The 14880-nt window shown below is 41.7% G+C and overlaps 2 protein-coding genes across 5 annotated transcripts in view; both read left to right on the top strand.

Annotated features, from left to right (window-relative positions):
* sash1a (SAM and SH3 domain containing 1a) overlaps window positions 1–11193 on the top strand; it is a 161336-nt gene extending 150143 nt beyond the window's left edge. For all 4 annotated transcript variants that reach the window (XM_087174184.1, XM_087174185.1, XM_087174186.1 and 1 more), the window contains 5 exons: window positions 1051–1201; window positions 1731–1859; window positions 4755–5788; window positions 7781–7912; window positions 8352–11193. In XM_087174184.1, the coding sequence (XP_087030310.1) occupies window positions 1051–1201; window positions 1731–1859; window positions 4755–5788; window positions 7781–7912; window positions 8352–8612 (1707 nt within the window). In that variant the 3' untranslated portion in view covers window positions 8613–11193. The remainder of the gene's footprint in view (window positions 1–1050; window positions 1202–1730; window positions 1860–4754; window positions 5789–7780; window positions 7913–8351) is intronic.
* Window positions 11194–14278: 3085 nt separating this feature from the next.
* The window catches only part of LOC111655605 (uronyl 2-sulfotransferase-like), a 36017-nt gene continuing 35415 nt past the window's right edge, over window positions 14279–14880 (top strand). Inside the window, exon 1 of the mRNA XM_023407075.2 lies at window positions 14279–14779. Within this exon, the coding sequence (XP_023262843.1) occupies window positions 14548–14779 (232 nt within the window). The 5' untranslated portion in view covers window positions 14279–14547. The remainder of the gene's footprint in view (window positions 14780–14880) is intronic.

The raw sequence follows: 14880 nt of genomic DNA, 5'->3' as shown, positions 1-14880 counted from the left end.
ACCACCACCACCACCACCACCACTACCACCCAAAAAAAATGTTGGTTTTGAACCTGTAGAATTTTTTTGACTGGCTGTAAAGACAAAGGATGCTGTGGCTGAGAGGAGCCGGCTGCCTGTGCTTGTGTTAGTTGGTGGTCCTTTGTTTAGTCCTGCATCATCCAGCAGAAATAGAACAGAGACACATAGTTCTCTGCTGCGGACTCCACCATTGTAATTGACAGTCTTGCTGGTGACACACAGTCTATGTATTCGTCCAACAAAGTGTGTGGGTCACACAAACGTAGAGCCCAGTAATATCCAAAGTGGAAGCAGTTATGGGTGCTTGTGAATGATGGTGTCAGCTGACTGTGAACTCAAACAGGGCGTAACTGGAGTTTATACTTTGTTTTCTTTCTCTGTGCCCTCTTAGATAGCACAGTGGTTTGAGTGACTAACTTTTAACTGTTTGTGCTCGTGTGTAAAACACTGTCTCATGTGGTTGAGGAGTATTTTGATGCAAAGGTCTCCACCTTCAGTTCTTCGTGTTCCCACATCACTTTGGTGTGTTTCCCTTTCCAGTCCTGTTTGCCATTTTGGTCACAGCTAGAATATCTTGGGATTGTTGCTTTCACTTGTTTGCTGTAGCTACCTCATTAATGTTGGCTACAACTCATTTTTATATGCCTGTCAACTTGACAAAGTTTGTGCCATATTAAAGCTTGTTGACAGTTGAGGCAGCCGTAACTGAATTAGCCATGGCTCAACTTGATTACATGCTATCTAAATAGCAGTTTAGATTTGGCTCACCGATGGTTTGAAAATACACAATGTGGATTGGAAATTATGAGCAGATGACAAATGTCTATTGTACACTTTTTTTTTCTCCTTACTCTACTGCTTTATGTATTTCATGCTTCTACCACAAAGTTGTTGTCATTGATCCCATGACTCAGACCCAAAGTGTATTTTTCTTTAGTCTAGTGTATATTTTCTTCAGTCTTTAGACTTCCTCAATCTTAGCACCGCAGAGGAAACTTTAAACTCAGACTGCACATTTCTTTTATCCAGGAGCACATGCCTACTTTCCTGTTCAACGGCTACGAGGACCTGGACACATTCAAGTTGCTTGAAGAGGAGGACCTGGATGAGCTGAACATCAGAGATCCTCAGCACAGAGCCGTGTTGCTCACCGCTGTAGAGCTGCTACAAGAGTATGACAGTAAGTAAACGTGAAAACATTTTGATACACTCAGTTGATGAGTCTTAAAACTCGCTCAAAAAACCTGCCTGTTTGAAAGATGCATTATAATGTATCGGTCAATTAAAGTACTCTGCTCACATCCTGGTGATTATTGGGAATTTGCCCCAAAACTGATTCTATTTTCCTAAGAGTAATACCTGCACAGTATGAGTGTGTCTTAATGAAACAAAGACGCCATCTTGGAAGCTCTGTCAACAACTTGCACTCTAATCTTATGGTAATACAACTGAAGCAGTTGTTAAGCTGCAGTGGTTTTTTCAGATTACTTTTCATGCTAAAAACGGCAGCGTACAGTTCAGCTGCGTGCCAAAGAAACATGAGCGTGAATGAAAATCAACCGAACTTCAACACTTAATGGCGAGAGATTTTAGTTTTTGCATGAAAACAATGACAAATTAACAGGATTTAATGCTTTTAAAATCAAGGGAAACCATTCAACCCTAATTCCGATGACGATGTCATTTTCTTCATGTCTTTGTATTTTCAGGCAGCAGTGATCCAGAGCGCAGTGGCCTCTCGGGCTCCCAGGAGAAGCTGCTGTCTGAGGGTCGGGGTCTGGTGGGAGACTCCCCGCGGGACTCCGGTTGCTATGAGAGCAATGAGAACCTGGAGAATGGTAATGATAGCTTTGCTTAGTGTAGACCGCCATTACCCAAGGACCTAGCTAAGGCCTAGCTGGGTGTAGCGTAGTCCTAGTGCCACAGTGACTCCTTCGCCTTTTTCCTTTCTGGGCTTCCACCTTCGCTCCATCTCTTGCTATGCATCTGCGCTCTAACACCCCGCCCATCTCACTCCTCTGGACCAGCATCTGCCAATCAAACAGCTCCTCTTTCTGCCACATCTGCCCAAAACCTCACCCGCACACACCTTTTACCCCTTACAAAGGAAGAGTCCCTTGTCGCTTTCTTCTTATCTTCTACTACTCTTTCACGCCACTTTCTTCACCACTCTTTCCATTCTATAGGCACTCTGTATCATCAGTGCCCAAGTCCACTTGTTACTGAAAGGGAGCCAGGCCCCAGACCACAAAGCCTAGTCCACCACACAGTGCTGGGAGCACAGAGGGAGAGATGCTCCCCAATGCACAGAACTGTTCTGATGAGAGCACACTCACTGCCCAGTCATGGACTCAGATTCCCAGCTCTCCCACCTGTGGCTTCAAGGCCGGTAGACGGATACCAGGAAGACGAATATGGGCTCAGAGAGTATTTCTGTTAAGTGTTTTTAATATAGAAAAAGAGCTTGCAGAGTAGTATGTCAAAAATGCCTGTTTATTTGCAGTGGTGATTCTATTGGCTGATTTAAGGTTTTTTGAAAAATGTACAAGTCAGGTAAACGATTCACAGCTGCCATTTAAATCTCCTGTCTTCGTAGCATTTCTAGATGTCACTTTCCTTGTGTTTATAGTGATCATATTGCACAGTCGAACAGTATGTGCCTAAAACAAGATGTGGATGAAAATATTTTTAAATTGTAGTGCATAGATTGTAAGAAAGTTCTGATTATAGAAGTTTATTGAGGTCTTATTTGTAATATTTGTTAATTGTTTTTTTTGTTTTTTTTTTAAGACTGCTCTATCTCTCTGCATAAGACTGTATGCTTTCTTCTGCCACACAGATCATTCTTTTTAACAGCTCCACAACTCATAAATCACTGCTTTGTCAAACCTTGTCTTCTTTCTATATCTGTTTGATCCTAGTGTTAACTACTGGATTTCCCTTTTGTGTGTGTGTGTGTGTGTGTGTGTGTATGTGTCATTCAGGTTTAACAGTGAAGTGTGCAATATGCCACAGTAGAGATTTAAGTTGTGGAATAAAAACCACTTCTTTAAAAAAAAAAAAAAAACAACCAAAAAAACATAAAGACTCTGGGGCTGCTTGCTTGATTTTTATGTTTCGCCTTTTTTACTGTCTGTTTTTCCTTCCCTGCCACTAAACACTGTTCACAAACTAGCCGCATAACATTTAGAAAACATTCTGCATTTCTTCTTGCTCTTTCAGGGTTCCACAGTGCTGCTATAAACACAGTAAAGCCACAGCATTTACTAGTATGAAGAATTAGCAAAGGAAAACATTCCATTTGAAATCAAATCATTGAAGGTGATTAAAAATCATTACACAGATTGAGTCTTTAAAACATTCTCCATTGGAGAACAAAATAGCACTGTAGAGCCTTGAATGTACGCTCTTTTAATCAATAGACTTTCCTCAACATACATGTGTCTGATCAATTTTCCTGTGACTATTTGTCATAATTCTTCCTCGTATCATCACATGACCTCTGTAATCTATCTACCTTGACTTGTCATGTTCATATGCGTACATAATGTGGTGATGTAATGTATTGGTCAGTGGAAAAAAGGAAAGGCGGGTAATGAAGATATTCAGTCCGTGAAACCAGTCTAACATGAGTCATTATATCAGAATATAAATAATCTCTTTATTTTGTAATTTACTATATAAGTATATAAGTTTGGTCAAGTTCATCACACTCTACAGTGTTATTGTAATATGTGCATCTATAAAACACATTGTAGACACAATTTTAATGTATAATTTGCCATCGATGATGTAATACAATCCAATAGCACATCGTCACTTTTGCTGGTTTTGAAGTATGTCTCACTGGACACTCAGCCGACCTCATTCTCCTCTGATTTCATGTCTGGAGATGAACACTGTAATTAAAGTAAATACAGTATCTCTTGGACCTGCCAAGTCAGTTAATTTATTATATTCCCTTGTAAAAGGCAAGAGCAAATACACTAATATTCTCAACTTTTATTTTTGGCATTTCTGGGAACTGTTGAAACATTTTCATGACATTCCATCTATTGAATCTCTTTCTGTCATTCCACCACTTAAAGTCTTTGGCAAGCCACACTATGTGGCATCCACCCATTTCATCCATCCATTTTGCTCTGTAAGCCAAAGGATAGATGGTAAGTTGCTTCGGCTTTTTTTGTACCAATGTTTCTGAAATATCCCATCCAGATCTTTATTTTGGGGATTGCTGCTATGACAACAACAAATCAGCCAGTTTGGTCATGAGTCAAAGAGCTTATCTTATCCCAGTGGCACTCCACCCCTTCTCCATAAACATTTCTCTGCTTTTGACTGGTTTACAGATAAGCCTGAAACAATACAAATGTAAAACTTATGTGAGTAGATTTTTTTTTATATTGAACTGACTTGGCTTTGGCAGACTTGTTAAAAATAATTGGTGCTGTGAACATGTTTTCTAAAGATGCAAACGTTTCACCACATCAGATTTCTCTTCTGTTGCCAAAGCTGCTGCCATCACAGGAAACACAACAAAGTAAAACATTGGGGATGAAAGGCAGTAACCGAGTAAACTGAGTCATATGCAGTCTATTAATATGCATCATATTGTGTCTTGATGAAGGCGCTGCTGTAGCAAGCTGGACTTATTTCCTGTTTGAGAAACACTTTTTTTAGCAGTCAAGAAATTTGGTGGCGCTAGGTTGAAGATGAATATTTTTATTTTGCAGGTAAGAGCAGGAAAGCTTCCCGTTCCAGTCGTTCTTCAGCAGGCCTCCAGTCTCCAGACTACCCTACCCTGCCCATGACCCTTTCAACAGAGGCTCTGCAACAGAACAGCAAGAACCAACGCACAAAGTTCCCGAAAAGCTTCTTTATCAAATCCTCCCTGAAGGGCTTCAACCTGCTGGGGCTGCGCAAAGCCCAAAGACAGTCCCCCATCCCGGCCAGCCGCAGCTGTGAGGACCTGGATGGACCCCCACAGCCCACTGGACCCTGGAAACGCTCCCACTCTCTGGGAGATCTGCACTGGGAGCAGACTTATGAGCAGAAGAAAGACTTGGGTGAGGAGTTGAAACCCACCAAGGAAGGACTCAAATCAGGCAACAGTAGCCCTACCAAGGTCCATAGAGACGACAATGCCCCACCTCAGAATGGGCCTCCAACAGTGAGCCCTAAAGGAAGAGCTGAGAGACCGCCCATACCCTCCCAGCTGCCTCTCCGCCCAATTTGCCCCATCCCCCAGTCCCCAACTCACCCAGAGCCCCTCTCCAGTCCAACTCCAAGTCCCCCTGAGTCTAGTGGGGAGAGGGTCATTCGGACTCACCCCAAAAAGCCTCCAGTCCCTCCTCCCGTTCCTGCCAAAAAGTCTAAGGAAAGACTAGCCAATGGCTTACGTCACCCCCCTCTCTCCCTGCCCTCCTCGCCATCTCCCACGCCCTCCCCGACCCACTCCCTCACCCGTTCTCACCCAACTAGCCCCATAATCCGAAGCAGCAGCAGCAGCCCCAGCGCCCCTGCTCTACCTGCCAAGACCCCGAGCACCCCCGCCAGCCCCTGTGCCACCTCATCAGCCTCATCCATGGGCGATGAGTCAGGCACTCCCCCAGCAGTCCAGCCTCCTTGGCTCTCAGATCTTGGGGGCAAGGTGGCTGTTGCAAGAAAAGTTTCCCATACCAAGATGAGTCCTGACCTGCTCACCCTGCTGGAACAACGGCTGGAGGCCGAGGGAATCGATCTGACTGAGGAACCCTACTCTGACAAGGTCAGTAAAGTATCATCCATCTAAACAGGCAACAAAAATCTCCAAATTACATACAGGCTGACTTCTGGTTGTGTTGCATAACGATATGTACACAAATGCACCATTTGTATTCAGTTAACACATCTTTATACACTTAGAACAGAAGCTGGCATTCTGACCGTTTATTAAAAGCACCAAAACTTACAAATACTTCCAGAAGTTTTTGTAGTAGGTGGAAAAGGTGTGGAGATGAGGTGAGGAATTCTAAACCATATCTTAGCTAACGCATTACAAAAACATATGAAGTCATATTTCCATGGTTAGTGTGAAAATCGGACTCTAAGACACCTCGGGGCTTGTCTGGCGTCAGGCTCTTTTGGTTTAGCACTGTAACATGCCTAACTTAACTCAGTCATAATTTGACTGCAGCTTGGATCCAAATTGCTTTGCGTTTAGGCCAACAACATCAGTGGCTTGCTTTGGAGCTCATTTAATTTAAAAATAGACACTAATAGAGTCTAAAGTTTGTGTGTTTCTTTCTGTGTGCAGATGCCTTTTTGTATGCAAGGGCATTTATTTGTGAGCGAGGGTGAGTGGGTGTGTGTGTATGCACGATAATAAATACACTGCCTGGAGCTGAGGGGGAAAGACTGTGGGTTGAGTTTCACTATGATGCGGTTGAGACTGTTAAGTTTATGGGCTGGATCTTACTGAAGGCAGACGGGGTTATAAAATCCTCTGCCACTCGCCAGACCCCAGGCTGGGCCCCTTTAACATGGCAGAGTCCCCGACACTGGCAGGAAAACAACATACACACACAAACACACATAGACATCAAGGGATGAGGTGAGAAATAACGTCTTAGACCACCGCACAGCTCTGCTGGATTCCTATTAGTCACAAGTGGATTGGCAGAGACATGAGAGGAACACTGCTGCTGCAGTAGCAACATGTAGGGTTTCAGTTTTCATGTGGTCACTGGTGTCAAATGACATGCAGGTCCAAAGTTTTTCAAACTGCGTTTTCGTATTTGTTAATTAAACTGCAATTAATTAAAAAATATTTTTTATAAAAATCATAATTAGTGCTGGGTATCAAACATCAGTAACAACTTAAAACATCAGATGTTTGGTTTGAATGCTTTTGAATCACGTCTTTATAAGATATTTGCTAATTATAAATTAGGAAATCAGCAAACTCTATAAACACAGATGCACTGACAGGTGTGGTATGTTTTGTTAAATTGAAAAAAAAAATCATTGTAAGAAAAATATGTTCGTATTCCTCAAACTAAGCTGTTAAAAAGTATTATTTTTGTAAAGTTACCAAATCTCAGTTATCATATTGGCAAGACAGGGGGTGTAATAAACGCAGTATAATCCAGGTAGTGTGGAGGGTCAGTTTGTGTGACCTGCTTTCCATCCTTCTCTTTGGAGGGATCAGTTCCTCCATCCACCCACCCTTTCATCCTCCGGTTCAGTATGGCCAACCAAAACCAGGCCTTGCTGGAAACCTGCCAATGCTCCAGGTGTAAACACAAAGAAAAGGAGAACAAGCAAACATGTCCTTTACAATTTTAAGCGCTTTCAGTTCTCTACCCTGCTTTTTCACATAGTCCCTGCAAATACTATTCTTAATGACCTGTTCTTACGAACCTGTATGTTCTTTTCTGTTGTGTTGTTAACAGCAGAAATATGCATACAAAACGTGGTGTAGCATGCACATGCAGTGTTAGCTGCAACAAGGATTCGATTTTGGGTGATTTTCTGCAGCGGAACAAAATAAACTGATATTCTTTACAAAGTTCAATAATACTGTCTACTTCTCTAGTGTCTTTGTCTTCATATTTCCCTGACTCCCTTTAGAATTGTATTCATTACCCTGCCAGAAGATGTTTTCTATTTTTGATCTACCAAAATGTGTTCTTTAAATCATATATTGATGTGGTTTAAATTTACTCTTATTTCCGTATATCCATCTTTAATGTCTCTTTCTACACTTTCCTCTCACCAGCATGGTCGTTGTGGGATCCCTCAGCCGCTGGTGCAGCGTTACTCTGAGGACTTGGAGCAGCCTGTCAAGGACGTGGCCTCCACCATGGACCAGCTCCGAGTCAAAGAGCTCCGTAAACAACACCGCATGGCTGTAAGACAACAACACTGATTTTCCAAAGTGCTTCATATCACTGAAGACAATTTTGGAGTTATAGTTACAGAGGTATAGATAAATGCTTAGTGAGGCTTAATGGCTGCTTAGTGTGTAACAATGCAGGCGTCAAAATAGGCCGGTTGTGTCACTTATTTCCCTGTATCCAGGGCTGGCGCCATCACTGAGGAACAGCGCAAATTGTGCTTAAATATTTAACAACCCAGCTAAATGTGGCGATATACTTTTTTATACTTAAGTGGCCTAAATTTAACTCAAGATAATAAAGATAATAATGTCCCATAGCTTTACACGATTTGGCAAAAAATAAAAGGTAAGGAACACAGCTTGTACTGCCAAAGTTTTGTCACCGCACAGAGGAGGAGGAGGAGGAGGAGCTAATGTAACTAATGCTGTATTGTCCAATTGTGTCACTCAGATCCCCTCTGGAGGCTTGACAGAGATGTGCCGAAAGCCTCTGCCCTCAGGTAACATCAACACGGTCTCTGATTGGCTCATCTCCATCGGCCTGCCCATGTACGCCACGTCCTTGGCAGCGGCAGGGGTCGACACGCTGAGTCGTGTGGCCTTGTTAACAGAGAGCAGCGTGTGGGAAGCTGGGGTGCGCGATCAAAGACACGCCCGCCGGCTGGTCAGTGAGGCACGATTGGTCGGCGCGCACAGAGAGGTGCAGTCCTAACCATGTTGGAGTCAGCTTGGATAAACAGGTATCAACTCACTGGTCAGTACCGTCTCATTTAAACATGGTCAGTAGGTGGCCAAAGGCAAATTGGCCACAGGTCTGAACTACCACGCAGGTGACCACAGCACTACAGTACTTCCTGTCTCGCACGTGTCAAAAGACTGACAGTGAGACACTCTGCTCTCTGATTTGGTCTCTATCATTCTGACTTTTTCTCAAATGTTTACGGCATTAAGGAGTTTCTCCTTTCAGCCAAGACAAGATATCAGATGCCTTTTAAAAAAAAGAAAGACTGTAGACTCATGCTGTGGGATGACTTCCATTCTGAAGACACCCCCAAAGTCTTAAAATAAAGACCTGGATCTGCCTTTAAGGAAGATAGCACACTCTTTTGTAGGACGGATGTTTTGTTTTGTTTTTTTGTTTGTTTTTTTTTTTTTTTTAAATACAGAAAGATGGTTTATTTCCTGCATATTTCATAAGTGCTCCATTTTCATCTTTTGTGGCAAAGCAACATTATCTGAGGGTCTTTTAAGGAAGTAGCTCGGCCAAAGTGATTTCCTTCGCACTCAGCTTCTCATTCCCACTAATAGGTTCATAATGACGATGGCAGAGTTCGCTCAGTGTCTGGACTTCTAATCCACTAAACAAAAAAAAAAAAAAATTGGTGGTTTTGAGATGGCTTATTTTGTATTATGTTTCTGTATTATAGCATAATGCATATATTAATTTTAAAATGATTTATATGGTAAAAATTTGTGTTTTGCCTTTTGAATGTTGCAGCCTTATTTTGAGGCCAGCTCTGTCATTTCTAAGCTGAAACAGCTGACGTCACACCTTTATATTTCATATTATACTCTATGTCCTATTTTACCGCGAATCTTGGATGCATATCCAGCTCCAATATGAATACAAGTCTTACATAAAGCTCTGTTTTACTCCAGTTATCCCAGTCAGCTTTCATAGCAACAATACATTCCCTGTGTATCCAAGGACATTTTAAGTTGCCTTAAGTGAATGACTAGCTGGAAGAAATAGAACTTGTAGTGTTGACTTGAGACTGAACTGTGCTAAAGATGGACGCCTTTTCTTCGGAATGTGTCGAGGTCTGAGGAATAATTGAGACACAGGTTTTATGAACTCACACACACACAGATCATATACATGGATGTGGACCACTGAACATGCTTCTGAGGGATTGTGGTTTTTTTATTCCTGGGAAGCTGAGATGATAAACCGCAGCACCACAGGAACGACACAGACGTCACCGCATGTTGAACATCCCCTCACCCTGTTCAACGCGTTGGCTGGACGTGTTCCATGCAGAGAGGGGTGGGACAGGGGGACAGGAGGAAATAAAAGTGTTCCAAAGACACAGCTGGCGTCTGGGCTGTCATATCTGGGATTTATTGAACTGTCTACACTTTGGTTACAGCGTAGAGAAATTTGATTTATAGCTGGATAATAACCAGTTTGGGACTTTTTTGCTACATTATACTGTAGCTATAACTAATGCCAGTCTGAAATTCTTGATTGGACATTTGCCAAACACATTGAGGGTAGATGGAAAGAGCAGTTATATCAGGTGAAAAGCTGACCTCCAAGGTTCAGCGTACACTATGACAGTAAAAAGTCTTGAAAATCAGGGAAACACTGAGTCGGGTCAGCCTGTTACTTTGGGCCAAAAACTAAACTGAAAACACCCAGAAACTCTTTGATTTGCAGAATATTCCTCTTTTTCTAACAGTAAAGTTCTATCTTTCATAGCTAGAACTGAACTGAAGACTTATTCCATGGATTTCATATTTAAATTTGACAAAGTGTTATTGCTAAATTGCAAATTGCTTTTTCTTTTTTTTTCTTTTTTTTTTTGCAGTGGGCACTTGATAGATAGATAGATGTTTGATGCCTTTTTTCTCTTCAATCAAAGTGGTGCTCTGGGAAACTGAGGACAGGGGGTCATTATCAAAAAAGTAAAAGACCCAAGAAGTGTTTTGTAAAGAATGAAAATACTGACACTGTAAATGCACTTTAGAGGGTAAATCTAGCTGTTTTTATAGGTAAAATTGGCTACATTTTGTTCACAGGTCCATTAATGGACATCTGTTGTCAGGTATTGTAAAGGGTTTTAGTGGGTTATGCTGGTATTTTAATTTAGTATTGAGTTCCCGATGCCAAGTTTAATAACAATTCACGAGTTAACCTGTTCCAGTTACTTACTTCCAGTTTGTTTTTGCAGTCAAAAAATTAATTCTTAATTACATATATGAAATGCTTAGCAGAAGTTGCACATTCTGTATATGTAATTGATATTTAAATAACTTATTTTTGCTTTTTTTTTCATATCAACTGTAATTAGCTGTACTATATGAATAGCAATACCTTCCTGCATAATGCATATTGCTTTAGCCAGTGAGGAACTACAGTATGTATTGTAAAATATGTGTACAAATTATTTTATTTGGTTTTCATCTACTTAATGATTGTCCATACAGATTTGCTTGTGTATTGAAACAACAAAAGTAATGTCCATAACTATTTGTCATTCTGAAATATAATAAAAAACAGTTTCTTGCCATATGCTGGCCTTCTGATTGTCACTGTGCACTTACACACACACACACACACACACACACACACACACACACACACACATGCACAGTGACACACAGTGATAGAAAGATGTGGGCATGGCCTCCTGGTTCATTTCATCATTGTGGTTAGCTGTGACACTGCACATTGGCCTGTTGATAACTTTCTTTTTATTTTAGAAATGAAAATGAAAAAGCATCTCTGCACAAAAGAAATTAATAACACCAGTCTAAATTTGATTAAAAGCGGTCTTTCAAACATGTTATTTTATTCTTAGCTTCTTTTCTTTGTCTTGCATCTAATATTCATTTTATTGGGTTTGGTCCAAAAGGAAAAATGTAAGACAATTCTGTAACCTTGCTGAAAAGTGTAGAATACAGTATCTCTGAATAACAACTCCTCTACTTAGTCTCAAAAGTTCCACTGGTATAGTTCTCTGAAACCAAGGAGCTTAAAAACAGTCTTGTTGTGTCTGACTCATTAAGAAAACTATACACATGTTCTTTGGACCAAGACACTGTGTTCCTCTGCAGCTTTATCCTTCAGGTCGACTGCCTGTCTGGCTCTTGTTGCAGAGCAGCTGTTGTCAATGAAAACACGCTGAGGTTTTTTAGACTTATTCATGTCAAGGAGCCCCAAACACAGTAGGTACGCACCAGACCGTGGACCCCAATTTGATAAAATTTCATTCCACAGGACAGCATCTGAGAAGATTTTCCTTGCATAGCTTCAAGCTCAGTTTGTGTTTGGCTTTCTGACTGGAAACACACACAGATGCAACTGAACAAGCATATCCTTCAAGAAGAATAAAGGGCACTTCCTTTTTAGACTGTCTTAATTTACAGGCTGCTATTGCCTTTTAAAAGAAAAAAAAAAGGAAGAGCCACTGTACAATCATTTTCCTTCGTACAGCTGTAAAGAGCAGTTAGCATCCACTTCCCTGCACTTTCTGCAACAGATATAATTACTCATGAAATTTAAAATGATCTCAGGACGAAGAGTGTTTCTCTCAGCTTACTTGGCATTATTGTGCTGACTTCTGCAGGGTTACAGTACGTTTATTAGACCTATGGTGAGAGCTCCCTAAAACTTCTGTGGGAGATTCACAATATATGCATGATATCACTCTAACATGCCTTGATATAACTTGGTCATTGCATACTTCATCATTACAGAGCATGAACAATTAACAGATTATAATGTCACAGGGAACTGAGAAGAGTTCCTATAATTACACAGATGCCTGAGTGCACTAATAAACTGTAAAATCTCTTGCTTCTTGTTCCCCGCAGAGAAGTAAAAACTAACTTAGTTTCTCTAAAAGTTTGCTGTGTCAGTTAGGTTTATTTTTGTATTAGAGGGCAAATCCAGCAATCTGAATTTGTAGCTCCCAGGGTTATTACCTCTGCACCTCCTATTGATTCTTATTATGGTAGAGGAAACTCAATTAAGGAACATTTAATCTAAAGGTGGTGCCAAAATGAGGTTCATTTCTCTTCCTCTCCTGCTATGTTTCCAACAATATTATTTGTGCTAATATTACTTCAGTAGTGTTCAAAAAAACCTTGAGGAGCCACAGGTGGACAGACTGTGTTTACTGAAGCTGTGAAATTTTACAAACAGCACATCCAGAGGAACTTCAGTTGAATTCTATCCCCAGGATATTAGAAACTCGTACGCAGAGCTGACACATCCTGAGGCAACGAGTTACTGATTTAACAGCTAAAACCTGCATCACACATCTGAACCTATTACACTTTGCACTCTGTCTCGGTTGTTGTGTCTGTGTGGAGTTTGTGTGTGTGTTTCTTCCAAGTAGTCCAGGGTTTTTTTTTTTTTTTTTTTTTCCAAAGGTACAAAGACTGGTTATCTGTTGTCCCTACAGACTGGCAAGCTTGATGCATTGATGGATGATGTACATTAAAAAGATATTAAACCATCAGAAATGATTTGGTTTAAAAGACCTTATGGCCAGATGTTATGATTAGACTAAACCTGATTTACTGCAGTGACCGTACTGACATCCATACTGTAGTACTGTGTAACAAACTCCCATGCCACATGGGCGGATTGGGCTGGCAGGGGTGTAAACCTATAATGCATTCTTCCTAATTGTGCCTAGCTTGCAATATGCAGTGTACTGTACTGTGCTATTTACAATTCATTTACCTGTAGAAAAGCCAAGGCAATGGCCCTCAACAGAATGATTCTGTTCCTCTTAGTAGCCTTTGGTCTGTGAAACTAAATAGTTTTTCACAACCACTGTTGCTCCCTTGACTACTGTAGCTGTCACCAGGGAAAGCAGCTCGGCCTCTTGGATGAGGTAGTCACTGTGCTGAATGACTGCTTTCGCCTCCTAAGTGCAGGTGTAGTCTAATTGTGGATTCTAGCCCTGCGGTGGGAAGATATATGGCTCAGTGTCCTCACAGCTGGCCTGAGGGGAAAGAGAAAGTTTAAAACACACACACACACAAACTTGTACTTCTATCTTTCTGAGGACATTCTGATATAATGCATTTTCTAGCACCTTATCTTAACCCTTACCATCTCAACAGAATGCCTAACTCAAACCCTTACCCTAAAACCAACCTAAACCTGATACTAAACCTGACCCTAAAACCAAGTCTTAATCCTCAAACAGCCTTTTAAAAAGAGTGTCAGAAAGTGAGCACCGGCTGAAATGTCCTCACTCTCCCAACATGTCCTCACTCAAAGAACCAGCAGCCTGATCCCACCAGTTACTTTTCAACACAACTTCTTCCACCACTTCACACCGAGAATACAACACTGTGATGTGTCCGTTGGCATTTTAACGTCATGTGATATCTCATAATTATCTTCACACTTACTGAAGTTAAAATTGTAAACTCGCAGTTCACTGAAAACTCTCTCCGCAGACCTGGAGTCAGCGACTATCTAGGCTGCTACGAATCAAACTCGCTTCCATGAATATCCACTGACTGATATGCCCCTCTCTCCCTGACCACTGGGTGACGCTGTTTTACGCGCCGCAATCCACACCGAATCCTCCTGTATGAGGTGGAAGTTTTTCCTCTTTCCACGTTCAGTAATCTGACACCCAGAAGACTCGGAGCAGAAGGATGGACCCTTAACTCTGCTGGAAGGACGGAAGGAAGGAACAGTCATCCTGCGAGCGCAAACGAGAGAGACCGAGCAGAAGCGAAACGCCTGTGCGCAACAAACAACCCCGTGGCTGCGGCAGCGGAGGAGAGCTGGGTCTCCAAAATAACTGGCCGTCCGCCTCAAATGATCTCAAAGCGACAAGTTTCACTTTCCACAGGCGGATGGGTGACTTTCCACGGCGCTTTGTGAGGAGGAGATGATGAAGAATTTCAGCAGCAGTCCCCTTCACAGCAACAGCCAGACTCCCAATCACATCAGAGAGCGAAACAACAGAAAGTATAGCTTACTCTCTACCATACCGCTGCGATTTTCCCTGCGAGGCTATGGTTTCTGCATGGCTACGCTGTTCCTCTTCTGTTTCGGCTCCCTATTTTACCAGCTGAACGGAGGACCCCCTAAAATCCTGCTGGACATCCGACAGTATCTCGGTAAGAACTTTTTCTTTTCCTCTGCTGGCTGAAGCGCGTCATCAAGGAGATTCTTTTCAATAAAAGTTGCACATGTATCTTTAGCCCCCCCCCCACACACA

This window comes from Seriola lalandi, unplaced genomic scaffold (assembly GCF_002814215.2).
Source record: "Seriola lalandi dorsalis isolate HSWRI2012SDOR001 ecotype SW California unplaced genomic scaffold, Sedor1 jcf7180002054326, whole genome shotgun sequence".
NCBI lineage: Eukaryota > Metazoa > Chordata > Actinopteri > Carangiformes > Carangidae > Seriola > Seriola lalandi.
Note: the sequence above shows the minus strand (reverse complement) of the source record. Positions and strands in the feature narration are given on the sequence as shown.